At 40.9% G+C, this 20019-nt stretch overlaps 2 protein-coding genes across 2 annotated transcripts in view; one reads left to right on the top strand and one right to left on the bottom strand.

The window, feature by feature from the left end:
- The window catches only part of PRMT8 (protein arginine methyltransferase 8), a 58445-nt gene extending 55815 nt beyond the window's left edge, over window positions 1–2630 (bottom strand). The window contains exons 1-2 of the mRNA XM_056495528.1: window positions 2510–2630; window positions 1423–1566 (exon numbers count right to left, since the gene is read on the bottom strand). Of these exons, the coding sequence (XP_056351503.1) occupies window positions 1423–1497 (75 nt within the window). The 5' untranslated portion in view covers window positions 1498–1566; window positions 2510–2630. The remainder of the gene's footprint in view (window positions 1–1422; window positions 1567–2509) is intronic.
- Window positions 633–20019, top strand: part of LOC130255142 (trypsin-like) — a 68257-nt gene continuing 48870 nt past the window's right edge. The window contains exon 1 of the mRNA XM_056495540.1: window positions 633–815. The gene's annotated coding sequence lies outside the window, so the exon portion shown is untranslated. The remainder of the gene's footprint in view (window positions 816–20019) is intronic.

Raw genomic sequence — 20019 nt, 5'->3', positions numbered from 1 at the left:
GGCTTTGAAAGGAACTGTCTGTGCTTGCACATTTCTCGTTGCAATCCTGTCCTGGGATCCTGGGATCTATAATGCAATATGTGCTGTCAGGACTATGACAGTTTACAGATGTGCAGCCAGACTTCTTGCTATTTATAGATGCCTCTTCTGCAAACAGTACTCTATGGGGTTATAGTGCAGAAGCAGGCATGTTCTTTGATTTAGTGCTTACATCATATTCATGTAAGAAATTTTGGCTCTTCACCTGGCATGACAAAGGAGGCATATTTGTGAAGGTCAAGCAGAGAGAACACTATCGTGAAGAGAAATGTGGATGGAATTCATGAGCGAGCAGGACACCTACTGGGAGGACTAACAGAAAGGAGGAGAGATTTGGCAGAGATGTGGAAATAATAAAGAATGGAATAGTCATGTGCTCACAGTAGGTTTTGCTCTTTATTCCCTCTGTGGGGTAACTGGGGAGAAGGTTCAGCGCCGCCCCTGCAAGGGCAAAGCTGTGAAGTTGTCTGGGGTGCAGTGTCCGTGGGGTCTGTACATGGCTGTGCTGCATCTTGCTTAAGCATGTGTTAAGTGTTCAGTCAGAGTGCTAGGCACAGTCTATTAATAGAAACAGCGAGTTTGGCACACGCTCGCACTTTCGCCTGTCTCCTTCTCACATGCTCCCAGAGATGCTGGGACTGCATCCTGCATCCTTCTGCTTTTCCAGACCTGAGACTTCACACACTGCTGTATCCCTTGAGAAGTCTCAGTGAGGTCAAGACAGCCCCAGACAAGTAAACAGGGGCTGCTCAACCCCAATGTTGAGGAAGCAGAAGGTAACGGGTGGGGGAGCGGCGGAGGGGGGTGGATTTCTTGCAGAAAACCTGAGAGCTCGCAGGGCACCCTCCCGGCCTGAAGGCAGTGCAAAGCTATTTTCGGCACTGCCCAGGCCAGCCGGACAGCCCCACCTCGGGCAGCTCCGCTCTGGTAATACCCAGGATGCTGCAGAGACACGGATGCTCCCAAAGTCCCCCCAAACGCTCCTGCCAAGGCTGCCGGCGGAAAGCACGGGGAGCTGGCCAAGGTGCTGCCGCAAGAGACGGTCTGTCCCTTTCGGAGAGCGTGCCCAGCACCCGAATTCCGCCGCCTACCCCCGTGCCCGCAGCCCCGACACCCCGCGGAGCCGCCCAACTTCCCGGGAAGCGGCGGCGGAGCAGCCCCAGCCCCGGCGGGCTCGGCGCCGGGACAACTTCTCTGCCTACGGGGAACGGAGGGAGCCGGGGGGGAAGCGGGGGGGCAAATGCCGGATTCCACAGCAGCACGGCAGGCAGGAGCCGGCCGGAGGGGCCGGGAAAGTTGTTGGGCACTTGCCGCTGCTCCCGCCGAGGGACGCGCTCGGGGCGGGGGGAGCGCGGCGCCGGCTCCGCTCGCATCCTCACTCACCTCGGTGCTGTCGGCAGCGTTCTCCGCCATTTTCCTCCTTAGGAGCAGGCAGCGGGAGGAGTGTTTCATTCCCATAAGAGCTAGCCAAGGGGTTGGGGCTTCGGGGCTGGTGCTTTGGTTTGTGTTTTCAAAGGGCTCCAAACACTGGTGTGCGCCAAAGGACAGGGAGATAAAAAAAAAAAAAAAAAAAAAAATACGGAAAACAGCAATAAATCAGTCAGCTTTGTCCTTTCTGCGCCGTCCACAGGAATGTTTGTCTCCTCTTAGCATCGGGAGCTCCTCAGGCACTTTCAAGTCCTCCTCTTTCTCCCCTCTCCTCCACCTCCAGCGAGTTCTTGGGGTGGGCAGAGAGGCGGCACACACTCTTCAGGTTAAACTAAAAGGCTGTCGGGCTATGAGTCCTCCCCTTCAGAGAAAGCAGTCAGGCTAAACAGGAGAGAAGCACCAGCTAAACTGAACTTGGGCGTGCAGTGACCAGCTGGGCATCTTTGTGTCCTGTGGCTACTCTTCCAGAGGCAGAGGGAGCCAGAGACAAAGCAACAGGACAAGGAAATCATAGCCCTTTATTTTCCTTCTTTGGGCTTCTTTCTTTCTCTCTATGTCCCAGGACACTTCCTTTAAAGACGCTCACAGAATTTGCCACCCTCTTTCTATGAATGTCTTCTGAAATAGAAATCCCTTCTTCTCCTCCTCCTCCTTCTCCCTCCCTCCTCCCCCCCCCTCTCCCCTTCCCTCTTCCCTTCCTTCTCTTCTCCCTTTCCCTCTCCCTACCCCTTCTGCTCTTGGGCAGAGCTTGGTGCCCCTCACTGGGAATTGCATTCACGTGTCTTTCGTAGGAAAAAAAATATAATTTCAGGCTCCCCCCACCCGTCGCCTACACCCTCTCACACACAAGCACGCATTCACACGTACGCACACACACGATGTCTCCCTCTCACACAGACGTGCACAATTTTTTTTCTCTTCCCCATCCCTCCTCTTCTTTTGAATCAGCAACACTTTTCTTTGCAAGGACTCTCGGCAAGGCTCTTAGAGAGCAACCGAAGAAGTCTGCTCCAGCTTCTTTCCTCCGAGTTAAGTAGCAAACCTGCTTTCTTAATATATCTTCTCGTGTGTGTGCTCCCAGCTCCTGTTTTACTTGAAGTTTTTCAGGGGGATCCACACTCCGCCAGAGAGCCGTGAACTGTAGGAATAGAGTCCCGATCCGGCTGCAGCTCCTGCTGAAAAGGGGGGAGGAGGAGCTGGGGGGAGGAGAGGGGAAGAGGCGGAGGGAGAGGTCTTGCTGGGGAGGGAAGAGAAGAGGCTAAAGGTGATTTGAACTTGTTTTTAGCCTTTTCCTAATGACATCTTCCTCTGTAGGAGTGCATCGCCACCTTCCCCACACGTTTATTTTGCTTTCCCTCCTCCGGGCGCTCTCTAGTTCTGAGTTGTCAGCTGGGAGGATTGGGCTTGCCTCGCTCGTGTTGCTGTGGGTAAGGGCGGGAGAGGGGGCGTATTACATAATTAATCCTTCCAACTTCACTTTCCGCAGCTCCATCTCCAGCCCACTGTTCTCACGTTTCTGTTTTGTTTTTGTACGGAGGAGGTGAGAAAATAATGCTGGTGTGTGGGTGTGTGTTGCTCGAAGGATTTCAAGGACCAGAACAGGATTGCTGCTCTCTGGTTTGAAATTATTTCCTCTGGGGGTGCCAATGGAGACCTGAAGAAGAGGTTTGAAAGATTACTTTTGTTGAATATTTTAAGGACATAGCCAGCTCAGCTGCTTCATCAGTAACAGATTTTGATAGATTTGGGGTTGTGAATTTTTCGTCCCTTGCAGCCTATTTTAATATCCTTCAATTAGAGTTTATCCTCAGCTGACCTCTGGAATACTGACATACCATGAAGTACTGCCAGAAAACAGGAGGTCCCTGGGCACACAGGAGGCAGAAATATTCCTGGGGGTGGGGAAATGGAAATAGAGAACGTGAATTAGAGAGTAGAGAGCAAAATTATTCTCCTGCCCCATGGGGATGAGGAGGTGGGGCCAAGAAAATTACATAGGTGAATTTCTTATTTTTACTTGATTGACCCTCACAAATTCTTGCTCAGAAACAGATCAGTAGGTATACATTAGATTTCAAAAATGTGCAATAAGTCACGCAGTAATAAATAAGAAACCTAGGGAAGCAGAAGGTGTGTGGTGTACTGAAATGTCAAGTGGCAATGAGAGTATGCCATGTAGGGTAGAATGGTACCATATGAAGCAGCTTCAGGATTCAAGAATATGTTTTAGACACACATTCCATGCAGACTGAAACTGGACCTCTGTAAGACACTTTGCAGAGCCATTTGGTAACTCAGTTTTTCACAAGTTTCTGGTTTCCCCCTATTCCTTTCATCTCACATTTATTTTGACACCTCAAGTTCTTTCATTAACTCCACATCACTGCTAATTTTCTTGGTAATCATCCACACCTCCTTTGTTTATATAGTGGAATTTAATTTCACACCTTCTAGGTATGAGGCTTAAGTAATGACAGAGGTGGAAGCAGGTCACCTCCCCTTTTCTTTGTGACATTCATAGAGCTTTTGAAGGTCTTAAAATGCTTCAAATATGAAAACCTCTATAGTCATTGCCAAGTATTCCAAAGCTACCCTCATAATGTTGGGCTATGGACCTCTTTCTCACCAAGTACTTCAATTTCTAGGAGAAGGGGTAAGGGGAAAAATAATCTGCAGATAAAAATGTAATGTCTGCAGTCTTTGTCACTATGTTTTTCTCTGCTATGGCATGAATATCTGGTGGTGAGTGAGTGCATGAAGTTTTAGTCAGCATGCATTTGGACTAACCTGCATGGTTTTAGTGCTTCTTTTCTATTTTCAGGTGATGAACACAGCTAAACTTAGCCTAATTAAACATTTTAAAATAAACCAGTGTTCTATACAGAGAAAAAAAAAATTAGATTAAAAAAAAACTACTCCAGAACATATTTTCCAGTTTTCTCTGACAGCTGGGTTTGTATTTCTGGTACAGCTCAATCACTCTTTAGTCAGCTAAATGAGGCATCAGATTTTCAAAAGTACTCGACAACTAGCAAAGTTGGCAGGCAAAGATTTAATATATCCTTCCCTCCTATGCCTCAGATACTGCATGACTTACCCTGGCACCTATTCTTGTCCTCCTCCACCTCTTTGTCAACACAGATGATACCTGACTGCTCATCCTTGAACATGGTGCTGATGTTTTACTGATACTGGGAAAGCCTTCCAGTCTCTTAGTTTCCAGCATAAGGATGAATGTTTTGGTCCTGAGCTCCTTTGGAAATCTGCCAGATGGTTGGTGTCTTCATTCCATTTATGTTCTATATGTGATTGAGGAAACTGCTTTGAAAACATTCACACAGTTTTCTTTATTCTTCTTTATTCCAAAGGGAAAATGATTGGTCCTACTGGAACCTTTTTTTCTCTTTTCTTTTTTTTTCTTTTTTTTTTTAATCAAGTAGAAGTTATTTCTCGTAATAATTTTTAAGAGATTCAGAGCAGTTTGTTTACATACACAGATGTCTGTGAGCACACACAGACACTTGGCCAGTCCTTCAGTTTGAATATGAGGCTCGGTGCAAGTTCCTGTTGATACTGAAATTCACAGCAGCACTGAACTTGAAGAATGTGAGATTTCCAACTGTTTAGGGAACGAATTCTACTCCCATCATGTGACTACAAATCCTGCTGACATCACCCATTACCCAAGGGTGATAATTGGTTATTGGAACTGTCTTGGGAACATATTTCTGAACCCCTGTTTTGTTAGATCTTGACAAAAAGAAAACTGTCATGAAGAAAATGTCATGGTAGTAGAAGTGCATTTGCAGCAAAGCCAGGAGGTGTCAAATCCTTCTTCTGAGTTTAAATATATCATGTGTAAGTACATGTGAAGGTCAACAACTATTAGGAATTGAGTAGAGTGGTGCTGAAGGGAAAGTGGCAAGGGAAGCATTTATTACTTCAGAATTCCAATAATAGCAGCTGTGGTTGAGGCTGCTGAGTGTGGCAATACCACTGTGCTGGTCCTCAGAAGATTCAGATTTATTGCCAGCTTTGTCATTAGCTTGGATGAAACCCAGATGTCTGCATTTGAGGTGGGGTAATTCTGTGCACTGGTGCAGACTGAGAAATTGCACAGCAGTCCTGCTGGATGGAGAGCAGCCGGGGGTGATGGGGTGGAGGTGCAGCTGGGTTGGATATGACTCATCACACTCTCTCTGCATGAAAGGCAAGCTCCATAATTTATCTACATTAAGTGGAAAGCGGCCAGTGGAGTGAGGGAAGTATGACTCTCTCTCTCTCTCTACTTGGCACTGGTGAGACTACATCATTGATTCTGTGTCCAGAGCTGGGTCCTCTGGTTTGGGGAGGAGGCTGATAGATTGCAGATAGCTCAGTGAAAGGCTGCTATAGAGGTAGGGCACTAAGCTCTGAGGAAAACTGGGCTTGCTGGGCAGCCAGTAACATCTTATGACTAGTTTTAAGGATTGTAACTAAGATGACCCAAACTCCACTTGGTACAGTCAGATCATTTCAAAACAGGCAACAACTGCATATTGTGGCTTTGGAAGTTCAGATTCAGTATTTGCCAATTCTTGGACTATAAATCCACTTGCTATTTGGATGGCAAAATATTGTAGGAAAAATCTATTTCTATTCCAGTATCCCCACCAAATTTAGTTCTCTCATTAATTTTGTTTGTTATCTAATTTGTTATTGGAAGGATCCTTCTGTAACATCACTTTGTATTGTTTTTATTGCTCAAGAAGTCACTTCCTCTGTCTCAAAAGATACCTTTGGCAATCTTTCTGGTCTCTTCATGTACTTTTATTCCTACTGTGTCTTTCAAGGTTGCCAGTACTTCAAATATCACTCTTATTCCTGAAACTTGCCCATGTTAATTCTGAAGAATTTGAAGTGAATTTCAATTCACACTGCAGATTTAAAGATCTCATTTTATTTATGCTGTTGCCTTCTTGTCCTTTAGTTTTCCTCATTAACTTCCCCCCGCTCCATATATCATCTTCTTATCCTTCTTCATGAGCACTGCATGTTCCAGCCTTTTCCTGGGAATCATTGCAGTTCTCAACATTGATGTTAGGTTTGAGGAGGAAGGGTCCATCAGAAGCTAAGCTGAGATATCCACTGCTGCAGGCAAGAATAAATGTCCAGGGCTCAGATCATTCAGTGTTAAATTATAGACACCTTCTCACAAATGAACCCTTAGCCATACTGACAGATAGTGGAACACCCACAAACTATCTCAGCAAGATATTTTAATTATTTTTTCTAAATGGTAGACTTCATTTTATTTAAAAACAGAAGCACTATTTTGCAGTTGCAAACCTTAAAACTTAATCTAAACTGAAACAAAATGTTCCTGCCTTTTTTTTTTTCTTCCATTGAGAATGCCAAACTCTGAATAATTTGTAACTGGGTCAGTTGGAAGAAAGTTTTATTCTGACAACTTCTATAAAGGTCACCAAAGTGGGTCTCCAGTCTTCTGTGGATTGGAGGAACTAAGCTGGTTTTTGAGAATTGTGATTTCTACAATGGCAGAGATAAAAGGGTATAGTATGATATGTGTGTTATACACTGACCTTGTTCAGTTCCCACTTATTTGAGCATTTACAAATCATGTAGTCAGAACAGACAGCAAAATACTTCCGAAGTTTGGTGTCAAAGTTATCTTAAAGTTATGAGGTGCCTAAAATTTTTGTTATGCAAAACTTTTCCCCCAGGTAAGAAAAACATGAGTATATTGGAGTGAGTTCAGTGAAAGAGCCACAGCAATTACTGAGTAACTGAGGAACTGTCTTGTGTGAAGGTAGGCTCAGAGTGCTTGATGTGGGAGGGGGTAAAAACGATGAAGCCAGACTCTTCTCAGTAGTACTCAGCAAAAGGAGAAGAGGAAATGAACATAAATTGAAATAAAGGACATGGAAGCATTAAAAACTAATACTTTTTATACTGTGAAGGTGTTCAAAGATGTTTTGTAGTTTCCTTCCTTAGATGTGCTAAAAACCTGTCTACAAATGGCCCCAACTGTAGCTGACAGTCCTTTGAGTGGGGGCTGGACTAGATGATTTCCTGATATATTTTCTAACTTCAGTGATCATGTAATTTTGTGTGATTGTGGAAGAGCCATGAAAACCACTTAGAGGGCTCTGCCAGACCTGGCAAAGGGGCATCTGTCTTTTTACCTTCTCTTCTGCATTATTTCTGAAGCCTTGAAAAGATTATATATATAATCTCATACCATGGTGATTTGATATGTGCAGCCAATACTTTCACAGGAAAAATATGCTGAGAGAAGTGACAGACTGTTGCTTGTGTTCTATTCCAGAGTTCTCACAGGAGTGAGAAGGTATATAATGTTGTTTGAAGAACTAAACCTCATTTATAATGCCATCTCCCATAAGATATCAGTGGGGGTAGAATGCTGTACCGAGGCACACAGCTTATCAGAAAGAAAGTGGAGTAATACTCTCAGAGTCATTAACTCACTGGAAAGAAATGCAAATCACTAGAATCCATCCTATCTTGTAACTTCTCTTGTGTGATAGCTTTAAGAAACTTTATTTTCTGAGAAAAACTCTGCCTTCTGCCTTATACTGTCTGAGATGGAATTTTTACACTTACAGACCAATTTCTTTTTTCATCTGCTCTGCCTTTCTCTCCTGATGGATTATAGCATGATTAGCAAGTCTGAGATGGAGACCAAATATGTAAAAATGTCACTATTCATTCAAACAAGTGGTTTTCTTGCTTTCTAAATATCAAATCTTAGTTGTTGCTTTGCTTCTTAGTGTACAGTCTGTGCCTAAACATTTGAATTGTTATGTCACATGAGGTTAGAGGAATTTAACTAGTCCACAGATGAATCTGCAATAATTGAAATTGCACCTCTCTATTATTTCTTTGCCCAGTAGCTGGCATTTTGTCATCTTGATTTCTGTTGCTTTCTGTTTTTCAGAAAATGGATGAGGCATTTATTTGCCTCCTTCAGTGATACACGTAATGCTTTGGGAGCACTCCTGTAAAGCATTTTAACTGGAAGATCTATGAAAATAACTTAGATGGTTCTGTCAGGTCTGGCAAATAGCTGTCTGTCTTCTTGCCTTCTCTTCCATAACTGTCTTGTACAGTGAGTGTTCTGCTACGTTTCTCACGTTTCCCTGTTTTCCCAATTTTCTTCATTTCAGCTGTCACTGTTGACAAGCAACCAACGGTAACTATGGCAGTGGGCTGGCATTTTTTTCTCCCCAGTTTGGTATTTTCCTTCCTCTTCCAATAAGGAAAATTGCCAAATCCTGTTGCCTCCCACTAAAATATGAAAAATAAGGAAGTGTGATCAGTACTGTGTATTTCATGAGCTGAGAACAATGTAGCTCATTTTCCAGAACTGTCTATAACTTGGCACAAGTGAGGTCATACCTCTTCAGAATGCTGCTAGATGCAGTTCCCCAATAAATTAAATATAATCAGGCTTTGGCCAGGTTATAGCATGGAGTCAGCACTCCGAGGTGCCTAAGATGATGATTTTTCTGGCTGGAAACAGAGCTCAGCCTCCTGGATTATTGATCTGGTGGTAGATCTTGGCACCTGAGGTGGCTGTGGACTTTGGCAGAATCTGGAGACTCTGTTAATTCATATGTGATTGCTGCCAGGGAGAAGATCAACGTATTTATACTAAACTCTCCATAATACAGGTTTAATTGTGTGACCTAGGTGTTAATGGTGTCCCTCTTCTCTCTTTCTTCAAACTACATAAAATAGAAGGGGTATATTAAAGGAGCCAGTATTGAGAACTACATGAACTTTATATGTGATGTATTTCTATTTTCTTTCAGGAGAAAAAGTAGTTCTTAAGTAGTATATAATGGTTTTGCTTGGGGTGTTCAGAAACCTGCTTGATATAATAAAAAGCCTCTGAAAATATGGAAGTGTTTGGCATAATTTATCAAGTTAGAGAAATCAGTATAGCAGAGTTCTCAGTTTGGGTGAAAGCTTGCTTCTGACAACATAGCTAGTACTTTTAAAGGCAAGGTGAAGGAAAGAGCTCTCTTTCTTAAGGAAAGACTTTTCCACAACAGTTATTTTTGTTACAGATGTGGCCCAGAGAAGCCCATCAATCTTCAAATCCCATTGTTCCGGGTATTGCCCTTCAGATCCAGCTTTGGCCATGAAATAAAAGAGAGCAAAGCATTATTTCCCTGCCTCTTGCTTTAGAGTTTTGCCACAGAGCTCAAGTGAATTACATGAAACATAAAACAGATTCCAGGAGGTCTGGGCCAGAGCCAGTTTTCAGGTCAATCTCAGTAGCTGATGGGATCTTTATGTCCATAAACCTAAAAACTGGCTTTCTGGAGAAAAATGGAAATGAAATTCAAGCTGCTTGATCAGAACAGTACATAAGTAAAAAATGGAGGATTTAGAAAAAAAGAATTATGCAGAATTAGAGCTCTTCTTGTGACTAAGCTAATTTGTGTGATCCATTCCTTTTCCTTGGGAACACTACCTTCTTTGGCGTGGAAATCACAGTAATAGAATAGATGGGTTTAACAAGAAGGGTGCACCACTGCAAGTCCAAATGAAAATATGCTAATCTTTACTGCAGTGTTGGAGCCTGCAAGAGGTTTGAAAAAATATGTAATTTCTTAATGACAGAAAAAATATAAGAAAGTGGCACATTCTCTGTCTTGCACCTAATATGTTCTGGAAATAGATAAAAATTATGATTTGTAGGTAGCAAATCCATGTGTGTACAGCTTATAAAGAATTACCAGCTTGGTGAGGAGGAAAAGGGAAATTACAGCAATCCAAACCACAGAAGATTTAAATTATAAGCAAATGTAAGGCATGTTTTTAAAATGGCATATGAAAGGTCACATTCATTTTGTAGGAGTGTGAATTCAGGATGAATTTGAGCTGTTCTGTCTTTTTTGATGCCAGGATAAACAAAAAACCCAAACACCAACTACCTTAAGCCACAATGAATGCTATAATCATTCCTGCAAATTATGGTGAAATAGGAGCATAAACCTTGAAGGATATTTTAATGAGAAAGCATGCTGAAGTTTCTAATGCCTAAGTTAGAAACACACACATGGTTAGAAGCATTAGATTTTCATCTTTTTTCTGTCCTAAAATACTAGATGATTTTATCTTCAAGTTTTGTGATATATATTAATATTTAACTTAATTTATAGTATTACTCTACATTTTGGGATGTGGATGATCAGCTGGCTGTACATGCCTTGTGTTGTATATGTTTAGAGACAATATGAAAGTCTTCCTAAGTGCAAAATATTATATAAAGCTCTTCTTCTATGTCACACAAGAATGGAATAGACCAACAATATTATTTCAGGGAGTGAATTTGGACATAGGTATTACAATAATATTTGTAATATTATTGTAACATATTGCAGTGATATTTGGAATATCATTACAAGCACACATAGACTTTAAATTAAAATTATACTAATAATTTAATGCACTGCAAACCAAAATGTTTCATTTTCCAGTACAATCTTAAAATTTACAGTAACAAAGGACAAGAAGTCCTCAAATTGTGGTTTGCAAGGGGAGGAGAACTAAAGAGACTGAAGATATGGTCAAGTCCAGAGCATTGTCAAATACAGTAGCCTAATCATGGTTGCTCCATAGACTGTATTTCATACATTTTTATATTAGCTATTTTAAAAAATATTTTGTCTGAGTGATTATTTTGCCTCTCTGCTACATTTAATTGTTATTTTATCTTCGGTGCAAATATAGTAGTGAAAGACCCAAAACTTCTCACATCTGAAAATACCCCAAAAGGAAAGCATTCATGAATTCCCCTTGTGTCAATAATTATGGATTTTAAGTTTTAATTGTGAGATTGGACTTTGCATTTGACCTATAACATAAAATTGTACTAATCAGGATATTCCAACATGGCTTGTACTGTGCTCTCAATCCTAGTCATCCTGGCCTCTGACCCATGTGCACTCACAGGAATTTAAAATTTGATTGTTAAAGACTAAGAGTTCTGTATATGAAGTGATGATGATCAGGATAGCAGAAGCACTGACTGTTGCCAAGAAGTGCATTGCTGATGGATGAATTTAGAAAAAAGTCTAGTTTTCTCATTTAAAACTGAAACTTCTGACACTGATGTCTTGGGTTTCTAGGTATTGCCATGCCAGCAATGCCCTAACTGGTTTATAACACCCAGATATACTAATTTGTGACAAGTTTCAGTCAGAGTGTAGCTGTGTATCCTGGCTGTGCCAGTGTGCATACTCAGCACAATCACTAATTCCCTGGGTGGCTGAGGGACTCTACAGGCTGATCCTGCTGGCTGGGACAACTCATTTGAGATAAAGGACTGACATGACATGAGGGGGCCAAACCAACTCCTAGTTGCCTTCACAACAAAGTGACAAACCATTTCAGCTGCTCCTGGGGGATTTCTCAGACAGTTCCTGCTGTTTATAAGCTGATTGGTGACACTATTGTCTCAGAGATGCAGGAAATTGATGCTGCAGAATTGGCCAAACTGCATATAGATACTTGTAACTAGTCTTTAGAACCATTCCTGTAGTTACAGAAATGGTCAAACATAACACTTGAGACACCTAGACTAGGATTTCACATAAGACTGTTTGCCAGCTGTATTGTAAGGATTCAGCAGAGAAGCAATTCAGTGACTCTCACTAGATTCAGCTTTTACAAAGATTTGCAACAGAGAGTTACAGGGTCATTGTTCAGATACCAGTTAACCAACCTGTTTGAGAGATTTGATTTCCTATGTGAATATTATCTAACAAAAAAAAGAAATTTTTTTAAAGAAACAGTATCTCTTATGATTGTCTGTGCATTCTCACATACATCACCTCTGATGGAAACTTGAGAGGGGGGAATTGACAGAGGATGAAATGTGAGAAACAGGACTTTGTCTCAAAAGCAAATATTCTTATGGAGAGATAAATCCCTACTGAGCTGACATAACTAGAATAATTTGATTGGTGTTGGAAGCCCAGAATTTGACCTTTGATACGGTGCTGTGGAGTTGTTAGGGATATAACTTTTACTAGTTAAATTGTAATTAGACAGGTGTTATGAAAACACATGTAAGTGGCAAAAATAACAGAACTTAACTATTAATATTTGCCTGGCAACCTGCTACATTGATCAGCATATAACACCCCAGAGCAGCCCATCAATAATAATGTTAAAACTCCAGAATTTGCTCATCCACTTCTGCCTGAAGAGGAGAACTTCACCTTCTGGAATGCCTAACTCTGGATCCACTCCAGGGATACCTGGGACAAAGCTCACGTGGCCAGAACCTACTCTTAACAGCCTACTCCTCCAGGACACTGACAGCCAGCTGCTGCTCTTGTCAGCAAGGAAAGGGGAAATAGAAATAACCATGGCTCTGTAATGTAGTGTTTTATGCATCAATAACCACTCTTTCACAAAGGCAATGAGTACCCAAACTCCTTCATGTGGATACAAGTATTGCACAGTAATTAAAGAATGCTTTATTCTGTCCTGATGTAAAGTGCAGAAAAATCCCATGCTCTGTGTTCTGGAGAAAGTGACAAGTTGGGCTTTTCTGTTTTGTTTTTTGCAAAATAAGCAGAACTTTTGGAGCAGCTCGGTACTGACTTTATTGGGAAGGTCTGTTTTCTGGAAAGATAAGAAATTACTTCCATTGAGACTCCAACATCACAAGGATTAAATTGAAAGTGCATGTCAGAATGGAACAGTGGCACAAGGAGTTATTAGAGAAACACAGTTTTAATCCCAGATCACAGAACTAGAAATTTCCTGAAGCTGGTAGTTAGAGAAGTAATTGTTCTCTAATAAGCATTTATGTGTATCAGGGTATGAAATTATTTGGTGAGTTTGAGATGCAGCTCAAGATGGCAATTTTCTCAACAGCAAGATCTGTTGCCCATTGTTGCTTTTTTTTGTTTTGTTTGTTTGGTTTTTTTTGTTTGCAAACCCACTTGTCTGTGTGGATGCAAGTCGATCCAGACCAGGGCACTGATTTAAATTGCAAACCAAAGTTTTTTAGGGAGTATGACATTGTTCTTTTGGAGGGTTTACTTTTATTCCATTTCATTTGCTAAACTAATTCATTGCATAGCTGAAAAAAGAGCTGAACTAATGCAATACTGAGGCTGTTGGAGGGTAAACCCAATGAGGAATGGACAGAAATTTTGCCTTTAGTGCTAAAAAAAGCATGATTAAAGACACAGCTTCAGTCTTGGGTTTATGGTGGAGGTAGTGATTCATTAAAAACTGTATCAGCAATTTTGGTATCACAGACAAATACAGGCCCTCCAATCTGTGGTCTGACTGCAGCTGCTGCTCTCAGGGTTTCATACTAGTGAGGCTAATGGCCTGCCCCAGGAGAGGGTGTCCATTTCAGAGGAGTCATTTGTAGAGAAGCACCTCTGAAGGACTGCTGGCTCTCCCTGCCAGAGAGGCCAGAGGCTGCAGTCAACACCCTTTATACTTCATATATGAAGGCTTTGGTGGTCCTAGCTCTGATGTCACTGCTAGTCTGCACTTTCTCTCACAAGCAGCACCTGTTTTACTTACAACTATTCCTGTACTACTAATTGTAATCACTTAGTGGACTGCAACGTGCAATATTTTGAAGGGATAATCAAGAGATGTAATGAGAGATGTAATCAAGAGCCTCCAGGAGCATGGAGCACGATGCTGGCCAGTCAGGAGTAGGAGTTGAGGGGGTCTGGGGCACCACCCCATGCCCTGAAGACAAGGCAGTCTCAAAGGGAACCAGCCACTTGCCAGGCCAAGGGCACTGGGCAGCTGCCCCTGGAAGGGATCGATCCAGAAGCAGAGCAGTTAAGGGAGGCTTTGCTCCATCCTGGGGATAGGGCAGGCTGGGGAGCCCTGGAGGATAACAGGGCTCTCTGATGGAGCTCAAGGCAGAGCATCATGGATGGGAGCAGGACACCCCTCCAGGCTAGCAGACCCAGGGGCAGGACAGCCAGGGGGAGAAGGGAACCACAGTGGCACCAGAGACTGTGCTGGCCCAAAATGCTCAGCCTTGAGGGGAGAGGGGCACCCTGGCTCTCAGAGGCAAGGTGCCCTGAGGGGCAGCAGAGCACCATGCCGAGCCCCCCTGGCCAGGAGGCACTCTGATGCCCATTTCAGTGCAAAATATAAACCAAATCAGCGAAATACAACATTCTGAGGGGAGCAGGGCATCGCTCCAGCCCTCCTGGTCCCACAGGTGGAGCTGAGTTTGTTCATAGTTATATGAAGGGCAGTTTAGGAGGTTGACAGAGCAAAAATCTCAGTTGGGGTACATGATACAGCAAGGGCCAAGGGGATGCAAATGGCTTGGGAATTCCCAAAAACTTGGGGAAAGCAGTTTTTATCTTAGAGGAAATGAAGGCACTCATTGAGGAGGGCAGCTGGAAGATGTGTCTCAGAGAGCCTGGGTGATCTCCATGTCTGAGCACTTCCAAGATTCATCTCACAGGGTGTTGGCAACAGTCCCACTCCAATAATGAAATTTGGATGGAGACCTCTGAGGTTCATTCCATTCACTGCTTCTCTGGTTCTATAATTCTTGAATCATTAGCTGCTGTCTAAGCGCTTCTTTATTTCACTGATTCTTCTTGTTATATAACATTTACTATTAGTTGCTTTGAGCTTAACATTTTCTTACTTTGCATCACAAATTCTTGACAGAAAAGACTAGTCCACTGAGCTTAGTGTGGCATGAAAAAATCATATTTGGTAAGCAGTGGTATAGACAATTTTTGTTTATGAAACAGAAATAAACAGAAAAACAAGGGGAAATAATTTTTGAAGTGTGTGTGTGAGTGAATTTCGAAATGCCTTTGAGTATTAGGAAGATCTGGGCTACAAAATAACCACTATTTACACATTTTAACATCAGGGCCTGGTGATGTTTAATTTATGTGCCTAAGCTTTCTTCCCGGACTGAGTGCTCTGAACCAGGGCTTTAAAAAACAGTTTAAGGATTATGGGCTTTATCTCATCTTATCTTACCTTATTATGAATTTAACAGGTTTGTAAGTGAGACAGTAATGGGCATCAGATCCACTGACCATGAGACCAATTTAATAAATCACCTTAATCTTATTGTCCACATACAGTAGATTGAGGAATGTGGATTAAAATAAAAGTATGACACATCTCTTTCAAACCGTTCTGGTCATCTAACAAATTATTATGGAATACTGTGGAGAGTAGCTACTAAAATATGCCCAATTGAGCAAGATATTCCAACATGATTTTAAATCCTATTTTATCTACTTTGATTTCTTGACACAAAACATTTTAAAATTTGGCTTTATGTTATAGAAGGTTCCAGACGAGTTCAAAGGTTTTTAACTGAAAAGAGTAATCAGTTCCTATGACTGAATAAAAATCTGCCAATCTCGCTACTTTGAATTTAGTTTTCTTTTGCCAGGTTGCAGTTTATATTCCATATTGACATCTTCGAATCGGGATTTGCATTTTCTTTACTAGACACTCTCTGCTGCTAATGTATGTTAAGTAATGTCAGTGTATATTTACCCCAAGAAATAATACCAGACCACTAAAACTGAATTCCCAGAAGTGATGACAAGTCAGTTTGCACCTCAACAAGAGAACATCACATTCCCAAAAAGCTGTGTCATGGCAAATCTTATTATGTATATTATCATATTATTTAATTGTATTGCTATGATATTTTTCTTGATTCAGTCCAAGCCAGTAGGATATGGTTTTATTGCCAAATTTTGATGCAGACCCAATTTTAGTCTCTTCAGGCCTGCCTCTTCTCTTTAAGACCTACTAGGTATTTTCTGCTGGATGTCAGCCTCTGCTCCCTTCCTTTCTCCAAGCTGCCCTTGTTCCACACAAAAACTCTACCACCTGTAGTTTCTGTTCCAAAGGTAAATGAATGTGGGTATGCTGACCTTGAACAAAAATCGAAGATGAATTACTTCAAAGAAAAACAAATGTCAATTTAGAGTCAATTTTAAATAAAAAGAGATAAATGCAGCAATCCTAGTTAAACATGAAGGGCCTGATTCTCAGATCCATTGAGCTAAAGATCCAAAGTTCAGGTCAGACAGGACCAGAATTTTTCAAAGACAGCCCTCCTGAGGAAATGCTATCATTGCAACTAATAAGAGGCTACAAAAGCCTTCCACTAGAGGATGGTGAGAATGCTTACTCTGTTTCAGGATCACCCATTTTAATGCAGTATTTTGTACACTGACTACTAAGGTCTTTAGCTTTATAGGAAAGATGGGCATCTCTAGGTATCTTAAAAATTATAAGTTAGTATTTCTTTCTTATTTTGACTTTTTATATTTTTGACTAATTCACAGCTTATAAATCCCAAGAAATTAATTTTATCTATTTATAAGGCATGATATTAATATTTATGTTAGAGAATGCAGAATAATTGATGGTGTCAGACATCGTAGATCTCTGTTTTGCTGATATGAGATGGTTTAGTTCTGGAAAGCTTTTCCTAGGAAAAGTTCCTTTTTCCTAGGAAAATTCAATGGCAATATGTGTTTGAAGAAAAAAAAAGGTTTAAAAATAAACTTAAGACTTGTTTACTCTTGGAAAAAATATAGATACTTCTGTCCCTTCTCCTTTTTAATGGGTTCTTAGTCAAGCAAGGCATATTTATATCCTTCTTCACATATTCTTTGCCGATAAATTAATCCCTCCAAACAGACCCATCAGAATTTTTTTTCCTTTCTTTTCCTTTAAACTCATCCTTTATGGGATTATCTGTCTCTAAGGACAAGTCTAGAACTGCCCAGAGGACAATTTTTCAGCTTCTGGGAAAGAGAGACTACTGCTGAGTGTTATAAAAGTTCAATACCACAGGCAGTTTTCACTGGCATATTGCTTTAAAAAAATTGCCTCATCTCTAATTCTTCACAGTAATATTTCCAAATTTATTAGTATTAAAAAATTTTTTTAATATTTCCTACCTATCACACATTTGCATCTAAACAGAGTTTCTTTTGAAACCTATTCCTTATAGTTCTAAAAACTGTAATTCCCTTTAAAATCTTCTGATTTTATCAGTATCTCACAGCACCTCATAAAGCAGATCTACTTTTAAATTTGACCAAATCCATTGACCCCTTTCATGCAAACATAATCAAGGATAATGAAGAATATAATCACAGTAATGAAAACAAAGTCACTCTGAGACTCCCTTAGTGATCCTTATCATCTTTCAGAGCATCTTACATTTCCTTCCCACACTATTACAGTGCTTCCTTTCTATATTTTAATCTCCATTTGAATGGAGATTTGCTTCTTAAATAAGAAGAGTGCAGAAGAACTTTCCTCAAAAGGAAAATACAGACATGGCAGAGAAAAATTCTAGAGTTAAGGGTTCTACATGCTACTGCTACTGATAAAGCTTTGACAACCAATGCTTGTGCAATAAGCTGGGAAGTTATACATTAAATTTCTCTCAATGTTTATGCTTTCGTGGGAGTGAGATGACATATCAGTGGTTGATCTTCCCAGGTCTTTGAAATTTGTAACTTGTACTCCTGACTTTATGATTTCAGCAGGGGAAGTTCAGCCAATACTTCCAGTCTCTAATAGGTGCTAAGGAGAGCTTTTTCTTCCCACAATTTGAATACCTGTGTTGCAGTGCACTTAAAAGGTTCTCACTCTATCTCACTTTAAACACAGCAAATGCTCTAGGTTGGGTCAATTTCCAACCTGCTCCCTTTTTTCATGTCAGAAATCATCACTTACTGCAGGTGAGTGAGCAAAAACTAATTTTAAAGAAATATGCAGCTCTGTTCCAGAAATGGCTGTTGGAAAATTGCTTTTCCCCAGCATGTTCTTTCTGAGGTTGTCACAGAAAAGAATGGGACTGTGATACTTCCAGCACAGATTTAAAATATAAAGCATGAAGAAGACTATAGATTCTCAATTCCTAAAACCCTTCAGGCCCTGAGTCAGAATCATTACTGCCTTGGGCTATTTTAAACCCAAATAAACCCCAATATAACTTCAGCATTATTGTTAATTTGCATATTTGACTACAAGATGAAATTTGAATTCTTGGTTCTGAAAGAAAAATAAGGCTAATCCAAGAAAGCTGAATTAGTTCTTAAACTAAGCCAGTATGCTAAATAATATCTGAGACAGAGCATTTTTGTTTCTCAATAGCATCATGGTACTGTGGTCTGTGTGAGGCTTGTGAATACAAACATGACTTGTGTATCACTGGCAGTGGGATGACTTCTACAGATGATGATTAAACACAAACTTGCTTTTGCAGATGCAATTTACTATGTTTTTTTGAGAGTATGGGTTTCCATCAGATCGTTCCATGAAAGAAAGCACATGACTCCAAAGGAACAGAAATTTCTTAACGCAGCAAATGAACTAATCAAATTAGACACACACCCACTTTGACATACTTAAGTGAATCTCAGAAAATTTTCCAAGCACTCTGCTTGTTCCTAGTGCAAATATGTGCATCTTTGCTTTCAAAACCACTGTGAGTTCTGTTTAAATAACAGAAGTGCAATCTGCAGTATTAAACATCCAGGAAATAAACAAACAATAAAATTAACCTATGTGCCATAGAAATCATCAGCTAAAGACAAGGAGAAGCTGGAAAACCATAATAGAATACCTTCTTTTTTCTAGTTACTGCAAATGCAAAGTGACACCTGGTTACAACTTAGTTAAAAACCTGGGTCTACGTAAGGAAGTTCTGGTACTCACTCTCTGAAGGAGCATACAGTGTTACTCAGTGCCTGTTGTCCTTGCTGCCAGAAATTTTCCATTCAACCACGGAACAGAAAGAACATGTCTGTTTTTCAAAGTCTCCAGTCCATGGCAAGATATTTTAGACCAAAACACTTCTCCTGGCAGAATGCGTTGAGTGACGAGATTTTCTGCTGCAGTGGTTGATATGAAGGCTCGTGTTCCCTGTCATCACCCTCACTCCAGGATAGATGCAAGCAGGGAGGCCAGGAGGGAGAGGCACAGGCAGCAATCTCATGAACTGCAGAACATTGATCAGCAGATTGTTCTGTCATAGACATGGGACTCCTCGATGACTCTTTTCTGGAGTTCTTCAGCTCATGTAATGGCACGTTCAGTGCAGCTTCAAAACAGCAGCCTTTTCACATGCATGTACTCCTTTGCTTTAAAAAGTCTGATCCCAGGATATACTATCAGACATAAATTTAAGCAGTTTTTAACCTGGAGAGTTATTAGGAGCTGTTTGTGACTCCAAACTTGCAAGCATTTACTAATGTGAATTGGAGAAATCTATATCCTTTGCGAAAACAAATTAATCAATTATTGAATTTCTTGGGGAAATATGTTGGGAGGGGCTCTCTTTTTGACAAAAGGAAATTTTTCTTTTGACTATGTGTGTATCCCTGAGTATGTAACTTGTTCAATTGTTAAAGGAAAATAATTTCACAAAAGTGAAAGTCAGAAGCTAAATATTAAGATTCTGTCAGGGGAAAAAAAAGTTGAGATTATATAAGCCAAATAATGTTT

The sequence above is a fragment of the Oenanthe melanoleuca genome, chromosome 1 (genome assembly GCF_029582105.1).
Source record: "Oenanthe melanoleuca isolate GR-GAL-2019-014 chromosome 1, OMel1.0, whole genome shotgun sequence".
Classification (NCBI taxonomy): Eukaryota; Metazoa; Chordata; class Aves; order Passeriformes; family Muscicapidae; genus Oenanthe; species Oenanthe melanoleuca.
This window is presented reverse-complemented; position numbering and strand designations above follow the sequence as displayed.